This window comes from Mobula hypostoma, chromosome 7 (assembly GCF_963921235.1).
Source record: "Mobula hypostoma chromosome 7, sMobHyp1.1, whole genome shotgun sequence".
NCBI classification, from domain to species: domain Eukaryota; kingdom Metazoa; phylum Chordata; class Chondrichthyes; order Myliobatiformes; family Myliobatidae; genus Mobula; species Mobula hypostoma.
The window spans coordinates 186,308,436-186,327,142 of record NC_086103.1 but is presented as its reverse complement, the minus strand read 5'-3'; the positions used below and the strand labels follow the sequence as shown (position 1 = coordinate 186,327,142).

Here is an 18,707-nt window from a genome sequence, read left to right as displayed (position 1 = left end):
CTGTTTACCCCGTATACCTCAGACTTTAGATACAACACTGAGTCATGTCATCTACAGAAATTCTCTGATGACACAGCAATGGCTGGGTGTATAAAGGGAGGACAGGAGATGAATACAGGGCCCTGGTGGAGGACTTTGTCAAATGGTTCAAACTGAATCATCTGCAGCTCAACATCAGTAAGACAAAGGAGATGGTGATGGACTTTAGGATGACTAAGCCTGCAATGCTCCCTGTTACTATTGATGGTGAGAACGTGGGTGTGGTGAGGACCTACAAGTACCTGGTGGTGCACCTGGATGACAGACTCGAGTGGAATACCAATGCAGAAGGGCCAGAGTCAGTCACTTCTACTTCCTGAGGAGACTGAGGTCCTCTGGAGTATGCAGGCCTCTCCTTCACATGTTGTTGCCAGTACAGTTTTCTATGCAGTGGTGTGCTGGGCAATGGCATCAACACAGGTGATACCAACAGGCTCAATAAACTGATTAGAAAGGCTGTCTCTGTTATAGGAATCAAACTGGACGCAGTGGAGGCTGTGGTAGAACAAAGGACCCTATGGAAAATGCTGGAAATTCTAGACAATGTGTCTCACCTTGGCTGAACAGAGGAGCACTTTTAGTAATAGACTAGGACAACCGCGCTGCTCCAAAAAGTGCCATAAGAGGTCATTCTTACCCTCGGCCATTAGGCTCCATAGTGAGTCAATCTAAAGCCGGGGAAGTGATCGACTGTTTGAAGTAACTTTTTAAAAATTCTTTCTTACTTCTCTTCTAATATTTGCGTATCTGTGTATCTGTATACGTGTAATGCTACGTGTAATCCTTTGGGATCAATAAAGTATCTATCGATCAACCTACCCCTCATAATTTCAAAGGTTCACAGGTTCATTTATTATTAAAGCATGTATTCATGTGCAAATCTGAAATTTGTAGATATCTGTCAGTGCCTCTGAACCAGACTACTCAATACCCATACTAATTCGAGTCCCATTAACACAGTAACCAGTTTCAAAGCCTCAACGGCAACATAACACGGTGGAGGGTGTCAGCGGGTCAAGCAGCGGCTGTGGGAATGGTGAGAGGTTCAGATCAGACCCACGCCGATGCTGCTCGACCTGCTGAATTCCTGTCGCGGGTTTTTGTCACGGAACCGCGCCCCTGCACTTTCCAGCGGGTCTGCAGTAACCGCGCAGGGAGCGGACGTTAACTGGTTAATCCAGTATCGAAACTAATGTTTGCGGCACTGCTAAGTGACCCTGTTCAGTAACTAGGCAATGGTTTGGCAGAACGGGCAGGTATTCCCCACGTGGCCAAGCTCCGCGGTTGCCGTGGGGAGGGAGGCGGGTTGGACAGGTTCGCGCAGGTTTGCCGTCATCAGGAGCGACTCCGCGGCGAGCGGGACGGGAACGGCGACCCGCAGCCCACAGGTAACTCACACAGTTCCACTCGCAGCGCGTCACCTTACACACACGTACACTGACACAGCTACACACTCTGACACGTACACACATGTACACTCTGACACGGCTACATACTACTGACACGTACACACGCACACTGACACAGGTATACATACCGACACGTACACACGCACACTGACACAGGTATACATACCGACACGTACACACACACTGACACAGGTATACATACCGACACGTACACACACACACACTGATACAGGTGTACATACCGACACGTACACACACACTGACACAGGTGTACATACCGACACGTACACACATGTACACTCTGACACGGCTACATACTACTGACACGTACACACACACACTGACACAGGTGTACATACCGACACGTACACACACACTGACACAGGTGTACTCATGTGAAACGCGTGAGTACACACAATGTCTATGCACACACAGATGTTCACACACATGCACACTGATATATGCGCGCGCACGCACACATACAGATCATCTGACACATTGAGATCAATTTAAACCGATCTTTCGCTGTGGCTTCGAACCTGCGGTCGAGTTGAGAGGGATGGGAGAGTCAGAGAGGGAGCAAGTACAGTCCCACCATTGGAAAACCTGCGAATATCCAGCCACACGCTGTCAAACGACTGACTGACGTGTCTGGGACAGAGACGCAGAGGTGGACGAGGGGTGCAATGAACGGGGGAAGTGGGGGTGGTGCGAGTCGGAAATCCAACTCCGATCCCGTCTGATTGAAAAGTGAGGGGTTGTTTGTAGACGACTCAGATATTGGTGATGCTGTGGATAGCGAAGACTGGCTAAGAGTACCGCGGGATATAGACCGGATACCGATATGAGCGGAGGAATGGCAGGTGGAGTTTATCCCGGCCGAATGTGAAATGTTGCACCTTGGTAGGTCAAATAAAAAGAGTCAATACACAATCGAGAGCAAGACCCTTAACAGTGTTGATGAGCAGAGGGACCTTGGGGTCCAAGTTCACAGCTCCCAGAAAGTGGTTCTCAGGGTGGTTAAGAAAGCGTATGGCCTGTTTGCCTTCGTTCGTCGAGGCGTTGAGTTCAAACGATAGGCAGCTTTATAAAACTCTAGTTCGGCCGCATCTGGAGTATTGCAAACAGTTCTGCAAGGCTGTCGAGGTTTCAGAGAGGACGCAGAAGAGATTTACCAGGATGAGAGGGCATGTGCCATGAGGAGAGAATGGGCAAACATGTCTTGTTTTCTCTGCAGCACTGAGGATTGAGCAGAGGCCTGAGAGAGATTTCTAATGTTATGAGAGGCATTGATAGCCATTGCTGTCTTTTCCCCGGGGTCGAAATGCCCAGCACTAGAGGGCATCCATTTATAGTGATGGGGAGGGAACTTTACAGAAGATCTGAGGGTCAAGTGTGCTTTTAACAGGGTGGTACATATCAGTGTTAGGGGTGTGGAACCAGGTATGATAGAGTTTTAGACAAAGGGCGTACGGGGTGTCCAGGGAGGGCTAGCACCTCTGCTGAAGGAGCTTGTCGGGTCCTTTCTGGGGCAGATCCCGCACCTTTGGTCTCCACCGGACAGTCAGCTCTCACCTGTGGCTCCAGGTAGCTGTTTGTATGCGACAGTGGCCACACCCCAGTACACCAACAGGCGGCCTCATGCCCCGGAGAGATAGGGACATGCCTGTCCCAGTGTGTGAAGCCCGCTCTGGCAGACTGAGCGGACGAGATCCCACAGCCAAGCAGGTGGTGTAGCAACACTCCGTGGAGAGCGAAGGGCACGGCCAGGCACGGGAGATGTCATAGCCATCCATTACAACGGAGGAAGACCCCAGTTTTGATGAATACTCATATCACTGGACCCAGACTTCCGAGGTTGAGAGAGTGGAACCACATGGGTCTCCTGTCATCAGCGGACAGCATGGACAGCCAGCGGGCACATGGATGATAGAAAATTGGAGGTTATGTGGGAGGGAAGGGGTAAATAGATCTCAGAGTAGGTTAAAGTGTTAGCACAACATTGTGGGCCAAAGGGCCTGTACCCTGCTGTGAATCACAGAGTATAGAAACAGGCCTTTCAGCACAGCACATCCGTGCTGACCAAGGTGTCTACCTGAGTAAGTTCCATTTATCTGCATTTGGCCCATATCCTTCTAAACCTTTCCAATCCATGTAGCTGTTCAGATGTCCTCTCCACAGAAGCTGCCTGACCTGCTGAGTTCCTCCAGCATTTTGCGTGTGTTTCTCTGGATATAATCTCTTGTGTTAATGTCTTTTACATGTTATTGTAGCTGCCTCTACTACCACTCCCTCTGACAGCTCATTCCATAAACCCACCACCCTGTGTATGACAACTTTCCCCTCAGTTCCTTGTTAACTCTCTCCTCTCTCCCCTTAACCTGTGCCTTCTTGCCTCTCTACCCTGGGGAAAGGATGATGACTGTCTATTTGTCCAAGGATCCTGCTGAGTTTGGTGAGTGTGCCCAGAGTCTCTCCTTGCACCTGTGGTCCATCTGGGTTCAGAGCTCCCTCCCGCCTGCTAACAGAATTTATGTATGTTTAATTTGAATGCACATGGGGCCAGCTGCCGAGACCGCCCACAGTCATTTCATTGTTTGGTCAGGAAAGTATGACAAGAATTTGCAGTTACAATGAAGTAATCCCTGCTGGAAGATTGGCTTGCGTTGGGTTCTTGCATTTCAGGTTGGAGGCGGCTGGTACAAGCTGTTCTCTCTTACCTCACCACCTTGAGCCTGGGTTACCCTGGAGCAGCACCGCACCAACAGTGCACGAGACCATGAGATACAGGAACAGAATGAGGCCATTTGGCCCATCGAGTCTGCTCTGCCATTTCATCATGGCTGATCCGTTTTCCTCTCGGCCCCAATCTCAGGGCTGAAATGGCTAACATGAAAGGGCATAGTTTTAAGATGTTTGGTAATAGGTACCAAGGCGATGTCAAGGGTAAGTTTTTCACACAGAGAGTGGTGGGTGTGTGGAATGCACTGCTGGTGGCGGTGGTAGAAGCAGATACAATAGGGTCTTTTAAGAGCCTCTTGGAACACGGAGCTTGTAAAAATAGAGGGCTGTGCAGTAGGGAAATTCTTGGCAGTTTCTAGAGTAGGTTACAAAGAGTCTGTAATGTGTTGTAGATTTCTATGTTCTACTTCCTCAGGAGTCTGTGGATATTTGGCATGTTATCGAAAACCTTGACAAACTTTTACAGATGTGTGGTGGAAAGTGTGCTGACTGGCATTGGAACGCCAATGCCTTTGAGGGAAAAATCCCACCAAAGTTGGTAGATTCAGCCCAGTACATCACAGGTAAAACCCTCTCAACCATTGAGCATTGACATGAAACATTGCCTTAGAAAAGTAGCATGCATTCTCATGAAGTCTACAATCAGTTCCTTGGTCTTACCACAGAGTCTGTTGTTATTACACCACTCAGCTAAGTTTTCAATCTCCCCCCATACGCTGATCCATCACCACCTTTGATACAGCCCACAACAGCAGTGCCATCAGCAAACTTGTCTATGGTGTTGGAGCTGTACTTAGCCACACAGTCATAGGGGTAAAGTGAGTAGAGTGGGGGGCTAAGTAAACAGCTCTATCCACAATTACTCTATGTCACCTTCCGATTGTATGTCACCTCTTTCTAAGAGTTTGATTTCATTTTTACTAACAGAGCTATCCACCCCCTCGCCTACCTGTCTGCCCTTTCAATACAATGTGTATCATTGGACATTAAGCTCCCAGCTATAATCTTCTTTTAGCCACAATGTCATACGTGCCAATCACTAACTGTGCGGCAAGTTCATCTACCTTATTCTGTATACTGCATGCATTCAAATACAACACCTCCAGTCCTGTATTCACTTCTGTTGATTTTGTCCACATTTACATTGCAACTCATCCTGCTGTCACCGTGCTCTCCTTACTAACAGTCTCACTACACACTGTCTCTGTAAACCAACCACCACATCCTCAGCCTGACCACTCTGGTTCCCACAGCTCTCCCAAATTAGTTTAAACCCTCCCAAACAGTTCTAGCAAGGATATTAGATATTACCCCCCCCCCCACCTTGGTGTCCCTCTCCGCTGTGGACCCACCCCACAGTACACCCAGATCCAGTGCAGGAAGCTGGAGCAGACGGGCAGCATCTGTGGTCGAGGTCGTGGGGCAGGACACTGCATCAGGTCTATTGGGGTTGGGTGAGACTAGAACCCAATGTCGTGAGTTAAGTGTGAAAAGTGAAATATTTAAAGGGAACATGAGAAGTTTGGATGAGTCCGTGGATGGGAGGGATATGGAGGCCGTGGTTTGGTGCAGGTTGGTGGGACTAGGCAGATTAATGGTTTGGCGTGGGCCAAAGGTGTTTCTGTGCTGTCGTGTTCTATGACCTTGTGACTGAGAGTCTAGAGGGCAAATAGCCAGTGCAAGGGAGGGGTGGAACCAGGTGGGGGGGGCGGGGAAGATGATGGACAGATGGAGCTAGGTGGGGTAACATGGGTGACTGAGGAGGCAGGTAGGGAGGTTGATATTAATGGGGCCGAGAGAACATGGATGTGTCAGAGGAGGAAGATGGTATGGAGAGTGAGTCTCGGGACCACAGGGTTGTAGAACATGAGGTGAAGATCCTCCTGATGATGGACAGAGAGGTCAGGGTGGGACCGGGAAGGGAGTTGAAATAGCATGTACTGGGATCTTGGGATGGCCTCTGTGGACAGAGAGCAGGTGCTTGGCAAAGCCGTCACCCAGACTGTTCCTGGGATCACCAATACAGAAGCCCCCGATGCAGTGGAGGAGATTGGAAGGGATTTAGGCAAACACCAGCCTATTCCCCACTCTGGCCTCTTACCTCTTCTCCCCACCTGCCTATCACTTCCCCCGGTGCCCCTCCTCCTCCCCTTTCTCCCACGGTCCACTCTCATCTCCTTATTCTCTGCTTTTTACCTTTCCCACCTATCACTTCTCAGCTCCTTCCCCCAATCACTTGGCCTCACCTGTCACCTTCTAGCTTGTACTCTATCCCCTCCCCTCCATCCACCTTTTTATTCTGGCTTTTCCCCTCTTCCATTCCAGTCTTGATGAAGGTTCTCAGCCCGAAGCATCAACTGATTATTCCCTTCCATAGATGCTGCCCGACCCGCTGAGTTCCTCCAACATTTTGTGCCAGTTACTCTCTGTTCATGTCCCTGGATGGTGACGACAGACAGGCATTCATTTTGCTATTGTTATAGGGGACAGTGTCAGGGAGGCAGGGGGTCACGGAGAAAGTGGTCCCTGCAGAGGACAGGAAGGGGTGGCTGGTGGTGGGACCCTACCGAAGGATGCCAAGTCCGGCTGTGTGAAAAGCAGGGGATGCCTGTCTCTGGGCTGTGCACAGAAGGGTGGAGCAGGAGCTGCTGTGTCAGCAAAGGTAGAGGCGGCTTGACCCAACTGCAGAGCAGCAGAGACGATTTAGCGGTGAGTGATAACTTTGATAATAAACTGCAAAATAACAAACCATGGGGGGTGGGGGAGGGTCACAAAACAAGAGAGAACAGATCATTAACACAACAAGGCAATTGAAGGCTAGGAGCAACTAGTTGAGGCTGGCTGATTTCTATGAGTGAACAAGGGTTTTGGATGAGGCCTGGGTTTAAATAGGCTGCAGGTGATGAGCAGCAGATAAGGACGGCCTTAGGGACTCCAGCTCCAGATATTTACCTCAAGGTTTTACTCCAAAAGCCTTCCCCCTGTGTGGGTACAGCCACAAGTGGAGGTTTGAGATCAGAGTTTTCCTTCTCCTAGATGAAAACCACGGCTGATGAGCCCTGTCTGCCTGAAGTGACTGGCTTTAAGGCACCAGTCACCACCCCCCCACCCCCCCATCCTTTCTCCTGTCAGTTGAAACAGTTCTGCTAGGCTTAGTAGCTAAGCCAGACTTGAAGGCCAGGAGCTGGATCTTGGTTGTCAGAGGCTTTCTGGGGTACAAGCCACTGAGAGCATTTAATAGGTAGTGGGAACCTATCCCGGCTATAACGACCTGAAGGAACCAAGTGATGGATGCCACTTTTTTGAGGCACCACCCTTGAAGATGTGCTCACTGGTGGGGAGGGTTGTGCCTGTGATGGAGCTGGCTGAGTTACCAGCCTCTGGCAATCCCGTGTGTTGGAGCCAACACTTCATACGGTGATACAACCACTCAGAATGATCTACACAAGTTTGTAAGAGTCTTTGGTGACAAAACAACCCTCCTCAAACTCCTAACCAAAGAGAGCCACTGGAGTGACTTCTGCACGATGGTAGAAATGTCTTGGTCACAGGACAGATCCTCCGAGATCTGACTGTCTCGAGGTAGTCGCTCAAGTTGACAGGCTGTTAAGAAGGCTTATGGTATGTTGGCCTTCATTGAGTTCAAGAGCCATGAGGTAACGTTGCAACTCTGGTGAGACCACTCGCAGAGTATTGTGTTCAGTTCTGTTCTTCTCATTACAGGAAGGATGTGGAAGCTTTAGAGAGGATGCAGAGGAGATTTACCAGGATGCAATCTGGATTAGGGAGCATATCTTATGAGGAAAGGTTGAGTAAACTGAGGCTTTTCTCTTTGGAGTGAAGGAGGATGAGAGGTGACTTGATCAAGGTGTACAAGATGATAAGAAGCATTGATAGAACATTGAAGCATTGATTGGACAGCCAGAGACTTTTCCCCAGGGTGGAAATGGCTAATACAAGGGGGCATAATTTTAAGGTGATTGGAGGAAAGTGTAGGGGTGATATCAGAGATAGTTTTTTTGTGGAGACTGGTGGGTTTGTGAACACATTGCCAGGGGAGGTGGTAGAGGCAGATACATTACTGCCAGGGGTGGGGGTAGAGGCAGATACATTAGGGACATTTAAAAGACTCTTAGATGGATGAAAGACAAATGGAGGCTACATGGGCGGGGAGATCTTCAAGTCGGTTAAATGGTTGACAGTACATTGTGGGCCGAATGGACTGCAATATGCCATACCGTTCGATGTTCTATATCCTTATGCAGGGAAAGCCAGGTGGCCGTAAAATGGAAGTCACCTCAAGTGTGAGGTGTTGTAACAAGTAAAGTGAGCTTTTGGCACATTGGCCTTCAGAAACCAAAATATTGAGTACAGGAGTTGGGTCATTATGTTGAAGTTGAATAAGACTTTGGTGAGGTTTAATTTGGAGTATTGTGTGCAGGAAAGATATCAATAAGGTTAAAAGAGTGCAGAGAAAATTTACAAGGATGTTGTCAGGACTTGAGAACTTGAGTTAAAGGGGCAAGTTGAATCAGTTGGGATTTCATTCCCTGGAGTAGGAGAATGAGGAGATTTGAAAGAAGTGTACAAAATTTTGAGGGGTATAGATAGGATAAATACATGCAGGTTGGGTGAGACTAGAAGTAGAAATCATAGGTTAAGGTGAAAGGTGAAATGTTTTAAGGCCAACCTGAGAGGGGTACTTATTCACTCAGAGGGTGGTGAATGTGGATTTGATTGTAATGCTTAAGAGAAGTTTGGATGAGTACATGGATGGGAGGGGTATGGGGGGTTGTGGTCCAGGTGCAGGTCGATGGAAGTAGGCAGATTAATGGTTTGGCACGAACTAGATGGGCCAAAGGGCCTGTTTCTGTGACAAAGATGAAGCTTTTTGGCATCAAATGATGTCATGCAGTATACAGTAATTGCCAGCAGAAATGACGGATGTGGTTTTGATTTCAACACTTAACAGAAGTTTGGCTAAGTATATAGGAGGGGTATGGTCCAGGTATGGGTCAATGACACTAGGCAGAAGAACAGTTTGGCATGGACTAGATGGGCTGAAGGGCTTGTTTCTGTGCTGTGACTCTATGTCCTGGAGTGGTGGAGACACGGGGAGAAAGGGGCGGCGTCCTTAACATGAGGAAACCTGGGGTGGAAGGGGTGGGGGGTCGCTTTGAAGTGAAGTGAGTAGCCAAAGGTAGCAAGATAACTGATTGTGATGTCCCCTCTGCAGGAAGGGAGTGAGACCCACTCGACGTGTCCCAGCATCACCTCAACCCCAGCCGAGCGATGACAGAGGATTACACCGGCCTGTTAGCCCAGCTCAAAGAGGCCTACCAGGGGCTTGAGGAAGTCCGATGCAGTAGCGTTGAAGAGCATGAGAGAGTCCTCTGCTGGTCAGAGGAGACCCGAGGCTGCATTCAGCAGCACGGAGAGGCGGCCCTTGCTGCAGTGCACGAAGAACTAGCTGAACTGACGCAGCAACTAAAGGATTTGACTCGAGCCAACCAGACCAGCCTCCAGGAAGGTGTTGCCAGAATCCAGGTGAAACAGGACCAGATTTCTGCACTCTCCCGTGAGCTGCAGGCTTTGGTCTCGCGAGGAGCTGAGACCAGCAGCGCCGACATTCACCGGCAGGCTGCCGAGATTCTGTCCCCGGAGAACAGGTTTGTCATCCTGCTGAAAAGGCCCCGTTTTGTCCCTCGGCCGCCGTGTAGCCCAAAGCTGGGGGAGATCATTTCCGAGGAAAGGCCCACCCACTTCTCCGACCCCTCCCCATGCCTGGGCGCTGAGGCAAATGGTAGCTTGGCTGTGGAGGAGCTGAATGGTAGCTCAGACATGCAGAGCAGAACCAACTCGGAGCAAGCTACGTTTACACGGACACTGCACATTCATTGCACCTCACTGCGGAGGGGAGACCACCAGAAGCTGACTCTGACAGAAGGTCCTATGGCGGGAGACGCCACGGGCGTCCCCTTTCTGAGCCGCAAGGAGAGCGAGGGAGATGTCGAGACCATCCTCGGATCAGGGAACAAGACACCCACAATGATGACCGATGAAGTGTCATCTCCCTCTCCGTACGTGGGGAAAGCTGCAGGTGGAGCTCCCGGCCTGGGAGAAGGTTGTGCCTGGTTCCAGTCCCCTTGCCCTACAGAAAGGGGAGGCGTTCCAGAATCCCAGCCAGGGACAGAACCCGCTGCCGATCCCTCTCCCAGTGGGATCACTGGAGCGATGTGGAGGGACAGCACATTGTCCATTCAGTGGGAGCAAGCCTCGAACAGCACTCATCTCTCAACAGCTCCTTGCCTCCCAGCCCAAACGTCAGGCAGTCCGCAAGGAAACCCTCCCGCGGACCCAGCACCCATGGGTGTCTCCCACCCCGAGGGAGAAGAGGTGCCTATGATAGTGCTGGCCGCTCCGGGCTCTGTCAGCAAGCTCTCGACCACATGGGTCCACCAGAAGACCTCGGTACACACCACCAATCTTCACCAACCTTTCCTACAGGTACGAAGCCATCACTGCACCGAAGCGGCAACGCCAAAGCCAAATGATGACGAGGGCCACCTCAGCGAGAATTCCTTGCCTCGGTTACAGACTCCCCACCCATCCGATTGTGGGTCCGTTTTCAGGGCAACCGCCGTGTTCATCTCCGACTCGGACTCGGACGAGAAGGTTGGTGCGGCCGATGCAAACCGGAGGCGGGTGGAAGGAGTCCCCGGACTGCGTCAGTCACCAGCAGTCACCCACCCTCCCTGTGCTTGGCAGGGGATCAGTTCTCCAACAACGTCCCGCTGGAGGCCAGAGACCAGCAGCAGATCCCTGGCTGAGAAAGGCTGCAGCGGGAACTCAGCAAGGGGCAGAGCAGCCTCAGGTGCCAGGAGGTTTAAGCGGAGAGAGTTCAGTAAGAGCTGCCTAGACCTGAGCAACACGGAACCACCAGAGCTCCAGCAGCGGCCATGGGAGTGCCTGGAGCAAACTAACCTCACCCAAAGGTCCTCTTCCTTCGACTCCACCGAGACCTTCCTCATCAACTCGCCTCGAGGCTTGGGAGAGAGGAAGGAAGGAGAGGTCGTGACAGCCAGTAGGGCTCAGGGACGCCCAAGGTCTGCGGCCCACCAAAACAAGCCTCAGATCAGGACCACCGGGCATGGGAGAGCCCCGGGCGGGACAGAAAAGGGCAGGAGCCAGCCGGCTTGCTCGGGCAGTTACTCACATTCAGAGCCCAAGCAGAGGATGAAGTCGCCAGGCCAAAGACTGCCATTTCAGCCAAAACCAGTGGTGAAAGGAGACGGCAAGGTGTCCTCGCCCAAGGGTTCAGGCTCCCACTCCGGCAGGGATCTCCGTCTGGGCTCCCACCGTGCTTCCTCGGAAGAGCACAGACGGAACAAAGTCCCCACTGTCGACTCTCGGACGGCGGCCCCGCTCTTCTCCCTCAGGACCAGCAAAGCTCAGAGCAGAAGCGAGGCCAATCTGAGCCAGGCCTGGCAGCGGGCAGGGCCGTTCTACAGGAATGAGCTGGTTGGCCAGTTCGGGAAATATGGCACTGGCTGGGGAGACCTAAACCTGCCCTATGGGGTCCACGCCGCCACTGCAGGTACTCTGTACGTGGTGGATTACGGCAACAGGCGGCTACAGGTGATGGACAGGACCGGGGACACAGTACAGCAGCTGAAATTGGATCGGGGCATCTACTTCGACGTGGCGGTGAATGGCGACGGCCTGGTTGTTCTAACCAGCATCTCACACAGGTCAGTCGATGTGTACAACAGACACGGTGAGCTCCTGACTGTCATCACCGGTGCCTTCCAAAACCCCCGTGGCATTACCGTCAACAGCCAGGACCAGTTCCTCATCACAGACACCAAGCAGGGCACCGTCTCAGTGCTGACCCTGGATGCGGACACCGGCCAAACCCAGGGCAGCGACGCGGTGCCTGGCTTCCACAAGCCTTATTTCATCAGCGCTAACAGAGGGGGCCGGGTGGCCGTGTCCGAGAGAGCCTTCGACGGGGGCTGCTGCGTGAAGCTGCTGGACGGTGAGCTGCGGCTGCTGACCGTGCTGGGCGACGGCAGCTCTGGCCTCGCAGTCCAGCTCTCCAATCCCTGGGGCGTGTGTATTGATGGCCAGGACAACGTGCTGGTGGCGGACTGGGGGCGGAGACATTCCCTCATCCTCTTCCCGGCGCAGGGCCCCGCCTGTGTGCTGGTGGAGAACGGGCTGAGCAGTCCGCGGGGCCTGGCGCTGCCGCGGGACGGCCACGTCGCAGTGGTGGACAGCATGCACAACTGCATCAAAGTTTTCCGCTACCGATAGTCCCCCTCCCTGCAGCCAACCCTCCACCTCACCAGTCAGATCTACTCTAGGGGAGTAGGGGCAGTGGGGAAAGGCCTGAGCTCTTCCTTATGCCATTGGCCTTATCCCAATGTGTGTCCCATGGGTGGAGCACCCAAAAGGAAACGTGGAGTTGATGATCTTCCATGGGAGCTGAGTGTGCACAATGTGGTTGCTGAATGGAGACGGGTCATTGGGTATGTTTAAGGTGGAGGTCGATAAATTCCTGATTAGTCAGGGTGTCAAAGGTTACAGGGAGAAGGCAGGGGAATGGGGTTTAGAGGGACAATAAATCAGCCATGGTGGAATGATGGAACAGACTCGTTGGGATGAATGGCCTAATTCCACTCCTATGTCTTGTGGTCTTACGTCTTCTCCCATGCTTATCTGTAATGATTTTATCTTCTGTACGACCTTGATTTTATGTTCTTATCCAAGACCTGGTTAAAGCCAAATGTAAATAGCCAGCTATCTGACCTGTGTGCCCCCGGACTGTGACATTTTCAGCGTACTGAGGCCGAGAGGGTGAGGTGTCGGGCTTGCCAACGTGTTCGAAAAGCATTTCAGGTGCAATCTACTGTCTGTCAACAATTTTTCAAGTTTTGAGGGACATATGTTTAAAATTTATGATACGGATCCTGTCCTCTGAGTTACCATTCATCACCTTCCTAAATCCAGCACCTGCTTTGTCTCGGAACTTTCAGAATCCTTATTCTCTGTTACATTGAACTACAACAGGACTCTCAGCTCTGCTGATTTTAATATTCATATTAATCATCTCTCAATTGCAAACTCATGAGCTTACTAGACAGCCGAGATCCTACCCAGCAGGTCACTGAGCCCAGGCATCGACTTGGAAGTACACTTGATTTAGTAATGACATAAAAGGCTTACATACTGTAACTGCCTCTCTGTCTGGTACCACTATCTCTGATCATTTTTGTGTACTTTTTGATGTCCTCCTAGCCGGAACCAACCCCACAAAAGGAATTACATTTTTAAAGTGGTTTCTTGATACCGGAACACATTTCTGAGTGGAGTTCTCAGAGCTGGCTAGTTTTTCTGACCCATGTGATCTAAACTGCTAAGTAAGTGGTTGATTCTTTCAATGTTAAAGTGACAAATATATTAAACACAGTGGCCCCACTTAGCACTAAAAAGAAATCACTTAGTAAAACAAAATCATGGTTAAGCTCAAGGGAACTCCACAAACTCAAGAGATCATGCAGAGTAGCTGACAGAATATGGAGAAAAACTGGGCTAGAAGTCCATCGTAATATTTTCAAGGAAAAACTAAGCTCCCTTAATGCTGCTATATGCTCTGCAAGAAGAACCCATTTTCCCAAGATTATTACAGAGAACAGAGGAGATTCAAGAATATTGTTGAACTATAAACCGATTGTTGAACCCTGCTCCAACCTATAAATATCAGCATAGCAACTGCAAAAAAATGAGACAAATTCGCAATATTTTTTATCAATAAAATTACTTCCATTAGGGAGAAGTTAGTTACAGATATTGGTAACCAATCTTGTAAAAAGACAATACAGCCAATCTCATACAAAGATAGCAACTATGTCAAAATTTACAGTATTTCTGATTCACAACTCTGAGATTGTATCAAGAGTAAACTGTCTACTTGCTGTCTTGCCCCTGTTCCTCCCACACTTTTTAAGAACTCTTTCAATAGTTTTTCAATTCTGTTTGGAAAATTCTTAATACTTCCCTTGAAACTGGAGTTTTTCCAGGTGCCTTCAAAACTACGGCTGTCAAAGCCCTGCTTAAAAAGTCAAACCTTGATAATAAGATATATGTAGCTAACTACAGACTCATAAAATCTTCCCTGCCTGGGCTAGGTTCTTGAGAAAGTAATTTTCAACCAATTCAACAAGTTTCTGAATGAGAATATTCTAAAAACATTTCAGTCAGGCTTTAGAGCAAACCACAGCATGGAGACGTCCCTTCCCAAAATTGTCAGAGACCTTAGGCTCAGCACCGAAGCCAACAAGATCCCAGTTCTCATTCTTCAAGATCCAAGTGCTGCCTTCGACACAATTGACCACAACATTCTCCGAGATCACCTGGAGAACTGGGTTGGTCTCTCTGGTAGTGCCCTTAATTGGTTTTGTTCATATATCTGAGAGGATTTTTTCATCTGCCTTGGAGACCCATTCTCTAGGAGATACGATGTAGCTTATGCTGTGGCTCAGGGAAGCTCTCTTGGTTCTCTCCCCCCCCAACTCTTGTCCTTATGCTTGCCCCCCATCATTAGAGAGCATAAAGCCCATTTGCACAGCTATAGAAATGACACAGTCGTATATCTCAGTTGAGCCTGATGACGTTAACACCCCATCTTCTCTGACATTTGGTATGGCTCCAATAAACAAATGGATGAGCAATAATTTCCTACAACTCAAAGAGATCAAACTGAAGTAGTTCCGGCTGGTCCCAAAGCCAAAAGAGATAAATTTCCTGATGAGCAACACTCACAACACGCTGGAGGAACTCAGCAGGTCGGGCAGCATCCATGGAAAAGAGTGTTGCTTTGCCCCAGCATCTACAGATTATTTTGTGCTTAAATTTTCTGATGAACTTGGCTCCCTTTGTAAAATCAGAAGTAACTAGTCTGGGTGTTATCCTTCGTCAGATTTGAATTTTAAATCCCACAGAAAGTGCCCAGAGCAGCATTTCCTCACTTAAGAAATGTCCATTCTTGGTCACTCAAAGGTTTGTCCATTCTTGTCATATAATGATACTGAAAAGCTAATTCACGACTTTAGATTGAATAGACTAGATTACTGCTATGCACCGTCTACTGGTGTTCCAAAGCAATCTATTGACAATCTATTGCTAAACTCTTAACCAAAACCAGATGTGGGAGCATATCACTCCCGTCCTAGCTACTCTGCATCGGCTTCCTGTACTTTTTAGAATTGATTTTAAAGTCCCCTTACCTGTTTTTAAAGCTCTCAGTAGTCTGGGAGCAGAGTACATCACAGAACCGTTTTTGTTTTATAATCCTGCTCGAACTCCAACATCACTTAAATTCAAACAATCTCCCTCAAAAGATCATTGTCAGGTCAGCTATTCTGAACTACGCTCCTAAACTGGAACTCAATGCCTAAAACTATAAGGGATGCAGACTCTGTTAACACTTTTAAATACAAAAGCAAGTATGTAATTCACAAACAAGGAAAAACCTGCAGATGCTGTAAATCCAAGCGATTATTTAGATACCAGTTCAGTGGAGCAGGTACAAGCTGAAACAATAGGTCTACCTGGACAAGCGGGTTTGTGGATCTTGAGTAGGAGGTAGAAACAGTTTTAAAAATGGAGGTAGAAACACATTGTGTTTCTCTCTCCCCAGCCTTTTCTTTCCCTTCAGTCCTACTGAAGGGTCTCGGCCCAAAACATCAACTGTATTCTTTTCCATAGGTGCTCCCTGGCCTGCTGAGTTCCTCCAGCATTTTGAGTGTTGTTTGTAGAATGTAATGCTGAGGCTTTATAAAGCACTGGTGAGGCCTCACTTGGAGTATTGTGAGCAGGTTTGGGCCCCTTATCCCCAAAGGATGTGCTGAAACTGGAGAGGGTTCAAAGGAAATTCATGAAAATTATGATTCCAGGATGGAATGGCTTGTCATGTGAAGACTGTCTGATGGCTCTGGGCCTGTATTCATTAGAATTCAGAAGATTGAGGGAAGACCTCATTGAAACCCATAGAATGGTGAAAGGCCTTGATAGAGTGGATGTGGAGAGGATGTTTCCTATAGTGGGGGAGTCTAGGACCAGAGGACACAGATAGAGTGGATGTGGAGAGGATGTTTCCTATAGTGGGGGAGTCAAGGACCAGAGGACACAGATAGAGTGGATGTGGAGAGGATGTTTCCTATAGTGGGGGAGTCTAGGACCAGAGGACACAGATAGAGTGGATGTGGAGAGGATGTTTCCTATAGTGGGGAGTCTAGGACCAGAGGACACAGATAGAGTGGATGTGGAGAGGATGTTCCCTATAGTGGGGGAGTCAAGGACCAGAGGACAGAGAGAGTGGATGTGGAGAGGATGTTTCCTATAGTGGGGAGTCTAGGACCAGAGGACACAGATAGAGTGGATGTGGAGAGGATGTTCCCTATAGTGGGGGAGTCAAGGACCAGAGGACAGAGAGAGTGGATGTGGAGAGGATGTTTCCTATAGTGGGGGAGTCTAGGACCAGAGGACACAGATAGAGTGGATGTGGAGAGGATGTTTCCTATAGTGGGGGGAGTCTAGGACCAGAGGACACAGATAGAGTGGATGTGGAGAGGATGTTTCCTATAGTGGGGAGTCTAGGACCAGAGGACACAGATAGAGTGGATGTGGAGAGGATGTTTCCTATAGTGGGGAGTCTAGGACCAGAGGACACAGATAGAGTGGATGTGGAGAGGATGTTTCCTATAGTGGGGAGTCTAGGACCAGAGGACAGATAGAGTGGATGTGGAGAGGATGTTCCCTATAGTGGGGGAGTCTAGGACCAGAGGACACAGATAGAGTGGATGTGGAGAGGATGTTCCCTATAGTGGAGGAGTCTAGGACCAGAGGACAGATAGAGTGGATGTGGAGAGGATGTTTCCTATAGTGGGGGAGTCAAGGACCAGAGGACAGAGAGAGTGGATGTGGAGAGGATGTTCCCTATAGTGGGGGAGTCTAGGACCAGAGGACACAGATAGAGTGGATGTGGAGAGGATGTTTCCTATAGTGGGGGAGTCAAGGACCAGAGGACACAGATAGAGTGGATGTGGAGAGGATGTTTCCTATAGTGGGGAGTCTAGGACCAGAGGACACAGATAGAGTGGATGTGGAGAGGATGTTTCCTATAGTGGGGAGTCTAGGACCAGAGGACACAGATAGAGTGGATGTGGAGAGGATGTTCCCTATAGTGGGGGAGTCAAGGACCAGAGGACAGAGAGAGTGGATGTGGAGAGGATGTTTCCTATAGTGGGGGAGTCTAGGACCAGAGGACACAGATAGAGTGGATGTGGAGAGGATGTTTCCTATAGTGGGGGGAGTCTAGGACCAGAGGACACAGATAGAGTGGATGTGGAGAGGATGTTTCCTATAGTGGGGAGTCTAGGACCAGAGGACACAGATAGAGTGGATGTGGAGAGGATGTTTCCTATAGTGGAGGAGTCTAGGACCAGAGGACAGATAGAGTGGATGTGGAGAAGATGTTTCCTATAGTGGGGGGAGTCTAGGACCAGAGGACACAGATAGAGTGGATGTGGAGAGGATGTTTCCTATAGTGGGGAGTCTAGGACCAGAGGACACAGATAGAGTGGATGTGGAGAGGATGTTTCCTATAGTGGAGGAGTCTAGGACCAGAGGACAGATAGAGTGGATGTGGAGAAGATGTTTCCTATAGTGGGGGAGTCTAGGACCAGAGGACACAGATAGAGTGAATGTGGAGAGGATGTTTCCTATAGTGGGGAGTCGAGGATCAAAGGACACAGCCTCAGAATCAAGGGGCGTCCTTTTAGAATGGAGATGAGGAGGAATTTCTTTAGCCAGAGAGTGGTGAGTCTTTGGAATTCTTTGCCACAGGCAGCTGTGGAGGCCAAGTCTTTATGTATATTGAAGGCAGAGGTTAATAGATTCTTGATTGGTCAGGGGATGAAGGGATACTGGGAGATGGCAGAAGATTGGGGCTGAGAGGGAAATGGATCAGCCATGATGAAATGGAGGAACAGACTCGATGGGCCAAATGGCCTAATTTTTGCTCCTATATCTTGTGGTCTTAAACACCAGCTCAAAGCCTATTTATTTAACCTTGCTGTTAATGAACATCTTTTTGTCCTTTATCTTTGTGTGTTATTTTTTATATTCATGTTTGTACTTTTATCCCATTGTAAAGCACTTTGAACTTCTTCATCCCTGTGAAAAGTGCTCTATAAATAAAGTTGATGTTGTTGTTATTCTCCTAGTGATACCTACCCACGCCCCACGGGAGAGGAGTGGGGAGGATGGATTAAGGTGGGGGGGGTGGGAAATTGAGCTGTAGAAAGGGGTTGTGATGATAGCACAAGTTCAGTAAGGACGGTGGGATTGGGGGGCACGTTAGGCATGAAGTCACACACTGAAACTCTCAAGGAACACTACACTGCCCAGCCCTCCCTCCAGCGAGTCAACGGAGACGTAGGAGACCGCAGAGGC

At 49.4% G+C, this 18,707-nt stretch overlaps 1 protein-coding gene across 1 annotated transcript; it reads left to right on the top strand.

The window, feature by feature from the left end:
* The first annotated feature begins 1,371 nt into the window (after positions 1–1,371).
* Positions 1,372–18,707, top strand: LOC134349840 (uncharacterized). Its single transcript, XM_063054785.1, has 2 exons — positions 1,372–1,427; positions 9,427–18,707. The coding sequence occupies exon 2, from the start codon at positions 9,483–9,485 to the stop codon at positions 12,504–12,506; it is 3,024 nt and encodes a 1,007-aa protein (XP_062910855.1). The 5' UTR covers positions 1,372–1,427; positions 9,427–9,482; the 3' UTR covers positions 12,507–18,707.

Coding starts and splice junctions, on each gene's coding strand:
- LOC134349840 (XM_063054785.1), top strand. CDS start 9,483: ATGACAGAGGATTACACCGGCCTGTTAGCCCAGCTCAAAGAGGCCTAC.